General features: G+C 40.9%; 2 protein-coding genes across 2 annotated transcripts; one reads left to right on the plus strand and one right to left on the minus strand.

Annotated features, from left to right (window-relative positions):
* The first annotated feature begins 272 nt into the window (after positions 1 to 272).
* On the plus strand, positions 273 to 5682 carry nudcd2 (NudC domain containing 2). Its single transcript, XM_085790029.1, has 4 exons — positions 273 to 709; positions 2848 to 2896; positions 2993 to 3144; positions 5071 to 5682. Exons 1-4 carry the CDS (start codon positions 521 to 523, stop codon positions 5152 to 5154), a joined length of 474 nt encoding a protein of 157 aa, XP_085646155.1. The 5' UTR covers positions 273 to 520; the 3' UTR covers positions 5155 to 5682.
* On the minus strand, positions 5508 to 9644 carry ccng1 (cyclin G1). Its single transcript, XM_085790028.1, has 6 exons — positions 9446 to 9644; positions 7938 to 8201; positions 7577 to 7830; positions 7156 to 7234; positions 6752 to 6862; positions 5508 to 6671 (listed from the first exon to the last, which is right to left on the minus strand). The coding sequence occupies exons 2-6, from the start codon at positions 8199 to 8201 to the stop codon at positions 6480 to 6482; spliced, it is 900 nt and encodes a 299-aa protein (XP_085646154.1). The 5' UTR covers positions 9446 to 9644; the 3' UTR covers positions 5508 to 6479.
* Between the last annotated feature and the right edge of the window lie 108 nt (positions 9645 to 9752).

Consider the following 9752-nt stretch of genomic DNA (forward strand, 5'->3'; position numbering starts at 1 on the left):
AATCTAATTAACAGATTAGCAAATCCACTCCATTTTTAGACAAACAGCAGATTCCTTTGGTTTGTGGAGAAAAATGACTATAAATGAGTAAATACCAGTAATACAAAATAAAAATGTAAAGACAACTAAACATGTACATTTATAGTAGGCCTACTGATAATAATGATACAGCTAAAGGCTTATCATGTTGAAGTTTTCCCTGCTGTCGTCCAGTCTTTCAGACAGCGGGGGGCGCTGCAACCAAAATGTCCTCTGCAACCGGAAATTAAATCCACATTGAGAGAAGAAGTTTCGAGCCAGTCCGGAGCAAAACAACCAAACAACACGGTGAGCTCCGACACAGCTCGACGAACCCCTAAACCGGTTTTAATGCAGATGTAATTAATGAAAGTCATGCTAAGTAGTCGGTACGTAAACAGCAGTAAAGAATAACCGAGTAGCAAACTGTTTGCGTAACTTGTCTGCTGGCCGGAGAGTTAGCGGACGTTAGGCGAGCTGCCAGCCGGGGTGAAGCCGCAGCATGTCGGCTCACTTCGAGGAGAGGAGCGGCGTGGTGCCCTGCAAGACCCCCTGGGGCTCCTGGTACCAGACCATGGAGGAGGTCTTCATTGAAGTAAACGTGCCTCATGGGACGTCTGCCAAAGAGGTCCGCTGCCATTTGGGGTCCAGAGACATCCAGCTGTGCGTCAGAGGACAGGAAATGTTCAAGGTGAGCGGCACGTTTGACTCCACAGTGAAATAACTAGGGGGGAAATTAAATAAATCTAAGTCTCTCCACATCTTCTGATTTCCTGTGCCTTTATTTGTTCCTTTGCCTTTCATTTGCATAAAAAGAAAATCTGTGATTAAGTTAAATGGTCAACAAACAAAATGTGCTTACATGTTTGTATTTCCCCTTAGTGTTTAGGGGTGTGAACACTCAAAGTAGAGATGTAATTAATAACATTAATTGTGGTTTATTCCATTAAGGCAAGACAGTACCAGGATTTGGTGATGTACATGCTGACTCAGTATTTCATGAGTCATGAAATAGAACTGTTGCTGATTACAAGAATTTTTACTTGTCATTTTTTATGCACCAGTGTACAGAAAAAAATAAATACTGTTCCCTCAACAAGTACCAGTACCACAGTGATTGCTTGCTAGGAATTATTTAAATATACTAATTAATAAAATAAATAAAGTTAAAAACAAAACAATAGCACATCAATGTAAAAACACAAAGCTGGAGCCTGAGCACAGTGTGTTAAAGTGCTGAGATCAGATCAGAGGTAATGCGTGGCAGATCTCGGTATTGTTATGTATATCTGAAATAGTTTTCTTCTCCATTCAATGCAAAATCAGCCATTTATATTTGGCTGAAAGCTGGAGAAAATCTTGAATATTATTGGCCTGCCTTACTCAACACTGACCAGATTAACAATCTTTTTTGTGATCAATTTTTTGTTGAAAAATGTAAAATCTATATTCACATACAAAGCCCCCCTCCACACAGTGAGGGCACCAGAACAACTGTTTTTTCCTGTACGTTCACGATTTGTGAAAGAGAAAAGAACAGAAAGGCTTAAGCCCTGTCATTGCTCTGCTAAAGGTTTTGGGGGCCTTTCTGGGTGGAGTTTGCATATTCTCCTTCTTTTTTTGATAAAGTATCCGAAGTTGTGAACATCGTCATGTGAAATCCATTACAGACTGTCAGACAAGTACTTTTTTTTCAACATGAAAAAATTAGGTGTTTTTGTCCTACAGTATTACTTCTGTGCCATCTGTGCTGTGACTGCTGTCACTCCTAGCTGAAAACATTGGACTGAAGAAACTAAATGAGATGGCTCATGGCAAGCTGGGGCATGGTGCTGTCAGGTGTGGCAGGGCTGTGGTCTTGCGCATCTATCTCTTCCTCCGTCAAGTTCTTTTTAAATTGTCTCAATGAATGAGGATGATTTTTCCGCTGGCCCTGTTTTGCCAGCAGAGTGGAACCAAAAGCTATGCAGCCTTGTTGGTGTGACACCTCACCGGAAGTCCCCACCTGGTACTTTGTAAACAAACATGTGGCTATGAAGGCTTAGGCCTCCTATCCCAACCAATTAATGAGCCGGCTAACTAAGCTTTTCTCAGGCAGAAGTAGCCTTTTCAGTTTAGAAGAGTAAAAATAAGAATGAAAATAGAATTAGAAGAGAGTAATCATCAGATAGAAGAGATTGGAATCACATTGAAAGCTAATATGTTTGGCCTTCAAGGGGAATTGCTGTTTTTTACAATCTGGACCTTATTTCTAGCATAAAATACGATAAACCCAGATAACTTTGGTGTCATTACAAGTCGTTCCAACGAAATTAGATCCAGCCGAGAGCCGCGTATATCCGTATAATGTGAGAACACGGGGCACGCAATGCAGCCTCTAAATAACACATTATCTGCTGCGAAACTCATTCATTCATTCAGAGATGACATCATCCAGGTCAGAGGTTAGTAGGTCAACCTACAGACCCCGGATGTTGATAACAGCTAACCCCGGACTCAAAGGGGAATAGCATTAGCCTATCATAACAAAATATTGGTGAAATGAACGAGTTTCGCGACAGATAATCATTTAGAGGCTGCATTCCGTTGCCCCGTAGACTTGCATTATACGGATAAATTAAATCTAATTTTGTCGGAATGACTTGTAATGACACCAAAGTTATCTGGGTGAGTAAATTATCGTATTTTATGCTAGAAATAAGGTCCAGATTGTAAAAAACGGCAATTACCCTTTAAAGACCGGAGTTCCCGACTGCTGAAATCATTAACAAGTTTTACTATGTGAACACATGCATGAATTTGACACTTCTTTTGTTTACATTTCATCAGGGAAAGTTGTTTGGCACAACTGTGTCTGATGAGGGCACATGGACGCTAGGTAGGTTGCATCAAACTCAAAGTAACGTACTTGGACTTGAGTGGACAAAAGCCAGCTTCATGTCTTTTTTCCGTTTTCTCTATTTTCAAACCTCAGAGGACAAGTGTCTTATCCGAATCGTTCTGATGAAGACCAACAGAGAGGCGGGGAACTGCTGGTCCTCCCTGCTGGAAGGAGAGTACTGTGCGAACGCCTGGGTCCAGGACCAGATGCAGAGGAAGCTCACACTGGAGAGGTTCCAGCGAGAGGTCGGTTTCATATGGCGCCGTTTAAAGAGGCATGGTGTGTGATGCTAGCAACCAATAGCTACATGACTGGCACTTTGTTATCCAGGAATTATTAAAGGCAGCAAATAACTTAAAGGGGACATATTATGGAAAACTCACTTTTTCATTGTTTTAGTATGTGTATTTGCGTATCCGGAGTGCCTCCTCACCCCTTAAACGTAAGTTTTGACAACTACGTCAACATTTTGTAAACTGCCATAGTCAGAAAATGTGTCTCTTAACAAGCCGTTTTAATTTCACCCGGCTTATTACATCACAAGCCAGGTGATGTGAATATTCAAGCCCTCGCTCCCATAGACCAGAGCGGCTTTTTTATGAAAATGAGAATGACTGATGCATCCTGGGTAATTTAGGGGCAGCACCCGGCATTTTTACATTGCACTCAGTGGCTTTTTGTGTTTTGATGGAGCGTAGACTAACTAACAATCAATTTGAATGTTTAATTTTTTGTTTCTTTTGTAGCACTATGTCTCATAATTATTTTGACACCCTCTTTGAAACCCACCGTTCACGCTATCTTGAAAAATTACAATTAATTAATCTACTGGTATGCTCATTTAGCCTCCCACAATGATCAATGACCCCACAAAGTGGCCAGAAATTTCTTACCCAGACATCTACACGTATTTGGTGGAATCACCGGGTAGGTTTTGGCTAAGTGTTGTCTGTAAATAGCCTGTTACTAGCCAACTTTTTGTTAGTTAGTTTGTCAAGCCAGTTAGGCTGAACTTTTCAATGGAGGGATGCCGGGCACTGCCCCTAAATTACCCAGGATGCATCAGTCATTCTCATTTGCATAAAAAAGCCGCTCTGGTCTATGGTTACCTCAGCTACCAGAGCGAAGGTTCCAAACCGACCGTTTAGAGCAGGGCTGTGAAACTGGTGTGTAGAAAACCCATCTATGCTCAATCTTTTGTTTTTTCTGACCAAAGCATGTTACTTACATTACTTTTAGACATCAAGGTACCATGTCAAGAAGCAGAAATTAGCATAATATGTCCCCTTTAAATGTCTGATTTCAAATTTTGTGTCAACAGGTTGTAAATGATTTTTTTGAGTTTTGAGTTTTTTGACTGGTGTTTATTTGATGATAATGCAGATATATACAGTATATGGTCCATTAATAATGCCGGGGGTGTTTTGGTGTTGTGTTGTGGAAGACAACATCTCCCTTACCCCAACACAACACTCTAACCCCTGGCACTGAGCTCTCATTATGGTACCAATTGTAACAAAACTAATTTCTCATTTCACAATTACCACTTTAACAACCAAAATAATAACCCATAATAAATACTCACATGTCTCTCTCTTTCTAATAAGCTGTGGTTGTAAATGTTAATGAACCATTAATGAAGGGTTTCAATCATCATGTCTGTGGTTGTAACTGTTAATTAGATGTTAATAAATAGATTTATGTCAAGATTGTCTACAATCCATTAACCCTAACCCATAAAATAAGTGGATCAATGATCTAATCAGTCACAACCTTGCAGCCCTGAAGTTAGTATCATGAATGACTTATAAAGCCCTGTAGATGACTTATTAACAATTTATAAAGCTATTACGCACAGTCCTTTAAACACATTAGAAAGTGTGTCCCAAGTGGAAAGTGGTCCTACTGCCTTTAATCTTTCCTGAAAACACCAGTTTCACTGTTGTGGTTTGGGGGTTTGTTCAGAGAGGAGCAAAGCCATGGTATATGTGATTTTCAATTATTTGTGCTTGAGATATGTTTTTCACTTACATCTCAGAGTGGATTTAAATTGATATGAATTCACTCCATTAATCACAGATTTTATTATGTAGATTTGTAAAAACTATCCTTGTCTTGGGTGGAAATAGGGGTTCTTGTTATTCATCAATTGTCCTTCTCTGTCATGCCAGAATCCCGGATTTGACTTCAGCGGAGCCGAGATCTCTGGGAACTTTGCTGGTGGTGGTCCTGACTTTTCCAGTTTACAGAAGTGATTGTTACCAGATGTGGAAAACTGAACTGTTGAGGACATCCATGGCATGACAGAGGAACAGTGGATCTGTGAGACTGTCAGCAAGGAGAGGCCAAAAGTTTTGCTGCATAAACTTCCGCTGGACAGTCTACAAGAAGCAGTTGTTTGACAGGGACATAACTTTTCCTTCTTTATGGTAACACAGCCAGCCCTTTCTTTCCTCTGCCTTTCTTTGGCTGTATAGAACTGATTCTATTAAGCCAGACATGCCAAGTTGAGCCCTGTTGTACAGGCTAGACAGGAGCTGAGTGGAAATGTATGACATTGTGAAGCCCTTAAGATGTCTTTTAATAATGAAGCAAATGCATTCAGCAATGGCTTTTCAATAACGTTTTATTGAAAGGTACAAGTACATAGGTTAACCAGATGGTTGTATTCAATCAGCCATATTGATTTTGAGAACACATTTTATTTTTCTCACTAAAAGAAACTTGTACTAAACAGGGAAACTGGCAAAGAAAATGCAATACAAATCCAATCCACATTTTCACCACAATGACCCTTTTTTTTGTGTGTTCTGTGAAACTGACAACTGAAATCAATTCATACGTGTGGTACATTGTCCACAAATGAAGAATCAGTGAAAACAACTCCTCTGTAACCAACATTTCAGCATGGTTAGCCATACATCATGGGATCGTCACTAGCCTCACTTCACTGGAGAAAACCAGAGCTCCCTCGCTTGATCAACTTTTAAAAAAAAAACAAAAAATCATCACCTTGGGTAGGAGTGTGCATTCAGGACAGTTTAGCAACCTAGGGTGGGAGTGAAGGATTTTGGGCCCGATTTCTTGGTTCCATTTCTGCTGTTCACAAAATCCTTCTCCCTCCTCTTCCACATGGTGGACTGAGGACCTAGGTGGTTCTATACTTATTAGCTTAAAACCAGCAACCCGTTCCAGGAAACAACAAAAACCTTGGTACGGATTTAAACAAGAACATACTGTACACTTGCAAGCAACTCAACCAGGAAAGTAAAACTTAGCAGGATGGCAGTAGTAGATTAACCTTTCTCACAAAGTAGTACTCCTTGGGAAGGAGTGTGCTTCACCTGTGTTTTGATGACAAACAAACTTGGGGGGGAAAAACTGCAATACTCTTAGCTTTTCCTTAAAGAAATCCATCATCACCGGTGGAGATCTGTAAGGAAAATGACTTGGGCAGTATGTGGATGACCTTACTGCGAGGGAGTCGCCCAAAGGTTATATGCAATCAGCAACAAAAATTATTTGGCGACAGTTGAAAATTTACTCTGCATGTAAGGTCATCCATTCATACCCTCAGGTTCTAACAAGCTGACTCAGGTATGGTGGGAAGATGAGTTATCTTGAAGTAGCTGTGCTTCAGCTGACGTGCAGTTCTTCCCGAAATAGTCCAGCGAAGTCTTTGGCGGATAGGCTTGGAGCACTTGGTGGTGGCATATTCAGCCAGGCATTTTCCAACCAACTCCCGCATACACACCAGATCCCCATCTTTGATCTGTGTAAAAGAAACACAAACAATTAGTGAAAGCACTCAGATTTAAGACTTTCAGGATTGTAAAAAGAGTTGGTGCTTACATTCAGCTGCTGCTGCAGACTTTTCAGGGCCTCTGTTATTTTGTCAGCGTGCTCAGGTTCATGTTCTTCCTGGGCCTCCAAACATATCAGAGCCATGGCAAGCAGAGATGGCTGCAGAGAAACAGAGCACACATTCCCAATCACAAAAATCTGACAATACTGCAATCACATTTGTTTATGAAAACTGACATAGAAAACATTATGTCCGATTTCCGAATTTCAGATGGCCCATCTTATATCCTAACTACCACCAAAAGCCATTACCTGGCCACATTAAAGCTAATTGTTATAAAACCTTGGGAACTTATTTTAGGATGAATTCCTCTAAAAATAATGTTAGAATACATTTAAAAAAGAAATAGGCCACATTTTAAAATGCAGGGAGACCGGTTATTTTGACCTACCTTTATTTTGGAGAAGACAAATGAGCAGTGACAGGCTTTCAGCTGAGCCTCCAGTCTCTCAAGACTCAGTATCTTCTTGCTGGAAAGAGAAAATTCTTTTAGTCTTGAGACTGTAACTTATACGTATATGTAAGAGATACGAGGTAGAGCTCACTAGACACACATCAGTCATGAGAAAAACTAAATTACAGCACAATAATAATACTGACAATGTTGTGAGGAGAGGATTTTCACACTTGTTTTCCAACATGTCCAAAAATCTTCACCTTTTCAAATAGGACTGTGCCTGTTGGCTTTACAAATATTTTTGGCTACTGTTCTCTTTAAAGCCAAATATGAGAAGACACGTTTTGGTAGAGTAAATATAATCTTGTTGAGTCATGGTTCAGCCCTGCAGGTTGATGTGACCGTCCGTCCTTACCTTTCAGCATCGAGCTGCTCCTGGATATGGCTGTGAAAGAGGCGGAGAAAGCGGAGGGCTGTGGGGGCCTTCACCTTCCAGTAGAGCTTCTCCATGATGATCTTCTCCATCCTCATCATGTCAGACACTGTGAAGCGATTCTGACTGATGCGAATCAGGTCGTTGGCTAGAGGCACGTTCTTCTCCTCTTCTGCCGACTTCACAGCAATGTAGAAGCAGCACAGGCCCACACAGGACAAGTGCTTTGGTTGAATCTACGGAGGAAAGGATGTGAAACAAGATTATTCAAACTTTTCTCAACCTATTTGGCACCTATGTCAACATAGTTTGAATGATATCATTGGCATTACTGATTACAAACCTTCATTACTGAGAGGAATCGATCCAGCAAGCTGATGGCCAGTGAGAAGGTCTCTGAGCTGAAACCGAAGAACCTGGTCAGAGAGAGCAGGTCCTTCACCTCCAACTCCCTCAGTCTGGCGGTCATCCTGAGCCCGTTGTCCTGGGAGCTCTCTATGAGTCTCAAGCCACTCAGCTTTGGTTGGTACCGGCCCTCCAGATCTGTTAGGGCCTTAAGCTGAACAGCAAAGGGCTGTGCACCAGGTGCTGCGACTGTGTCAATCATCTGGGACATTAAGAAAATAGGGATGAATTACATCGACTAAATCAAACTGCATCACAACAATATTATTGATTAGACGTCTCAGCATTAACGACATGGCAAGTTATGTGACACATAGGTGCTATGTCATTTATAAAAACTAAGCAAGAAATTTGGATATGAAAGCCAAGACACGCAAGGTACCGAATGTAATCAGCCAAATAAACCACAAATTTTCATCTATGAACACAGACCAGAAAGGCACTATTCAGATAACCAAATAACAGACTCTTTGTAGCCTTTAATTAAAATATATAAAACGCACCTCATCCACAAAAGATCAAGTCTACCAATGCAATTTAGACTAATGTCGAATAGAATAAATGTTTACAACAATCCTATATCTCACAATTAATATTTCATAACATATAGATCAGAGATAATAAAATGACTACTATTAGCAAGATACAGTTGGTATGAAATTCTCCAAATGATTGATTCCTTTTTATAACAAATGTGCTTCAACATCAAATAATAAATGCTTTTGTAAGAAACAGATCTGGACAGGTGGTGTGTGTAGCTCAGGAGTAGCTGAGACATGGCACTGCTTCCAAATTTGTATGTTATCCAATAACAAGCCTCTCCCCAGCAGCTGTCATTGATCCAGACCAGGGAGGCGGCTCTTGACAGCCTAGCACGTAACAGCGACATGTCAAAGTTTTCCACACTTTATATAAGTACTATTTTATCGCGTTCAGGTCAATGAAAGTTTCTTAAAATAGGTTTACCGTCGTGTTAAAACAGTCACAACATTGTGCTTCGTATCAAGTGACCAGGCCGTGCGTGTGAGTGTCAGGGCAGGACCGCGTCATGTCGAGACATGTCCCTGCCGCACACATTAATGGAGAGCTAACTACCACACCGCTGGGTAACAACAAATCGGAGGGAGGTAACGATATTTACAGTAAACAGTAAAACTACAGCTTAAACTACAAGACAACACAGCTACCGTCGCTTCTGTCTAACGTTTACACCCGATAAAAGGGGAAAGGAAAATAACAAACTAATGTGACGTAAACGACGTAGCTGTTAGCTACTACAGCTAACGCTAGCTACCATCACATTTCAGTTTAAAGCGTGAGGTGAGACTCTTCTAAGCGTTTGAGTGTCAGATAACACCGAGATTGTTGTCACAACTCCCAAAATATCGCTGTAAACCAAACATGTGGTTAGTTAATGCCATTCAGAAGGAAGATTGGTTAACTTACCTTGTATCAAGTTACGCTGTCTTAATGAAAAAATGAGCAGAGGGTTGAAAGCCTCCAAGCGCTTTTAACAAGCGAATGAAAAGAGGTGTAAAACACAAAAAAGTGTAAGTATGAACTTTCGCTAAAGAAAGTTTTAAGCATAGGTTAATTTCTGCCTATGCACACCCCCTACCCTTGGCGTAAGGCGATGGGGAAAAGGGCAGTTTACGTATTAATGCAGGCATAAAACCGAGCCCCTGCCCCACCATGGTGAGCTCTCATTGGCTAAGAGCTGATGACGCAACTGTATCTGCATTCCAATTGGATA

The sequence above is a fragment of the Trachurus japonicus genome, chromosome 10, assembly GCF_045865225.1.
Source record: "Trachurus japonicus isolate A0001 chromosome 10, Traja_1.0".
Taxonomy (NCBI): Eukaryota; Metazoa; Chordata; class Actinopteri; order Carangiformes; family Carangidae; genus Trachurus; species Trachurus japonicus.

Excerpts from the sequence above, each read along its gene's own strand:
- nudcd2 (XM_085790029.1), top strand. The coding sequence starts at position 521 with ATGTCGGCTCACTTCGAGGAGAGGAGCGGCGTGGTGCCCTGCAAGACC. Across the intron at positions 2,897-2,992 it reads TGAGGGCACATGGACGCTAG|AGGACAAGTGTCTTATCCGA; the intron begins GTAGGTTGCATC and ends TTCAAACCTCAG. Across the intron at positions 3,145-5,070 it reads TGGAGAGGTTCCAGCGAGAG|AATCCCGGATTTGACTTCAG; the intron begins GTCGGTTTCATA and ends CTGTCATGCCAG.
- ccng1 (XM_085790028.1), bottom strand. The coding sequence starts at position 8,201 with ATGATTGACACAGTCGCAGCACCTGGTGCACAGCCCTTTGCTGTTCAG. Across the intron at positions 6,863-7,155 it reads TTGTCTTCTCCAAAATAAAG|CCATCTCTGCTTGCCATGGC; the intron begins GTAGGTCAAAAT and ends GTTTCTCTGCAG. Across the intron at positions 6,672-6,751 it reads GTCTGCAGCAGCAGCTGAAT|ATCAAAGATGGGGATCTGGT; the intron begins GTAAGCACCAAC and ends TCTTTTACACAG.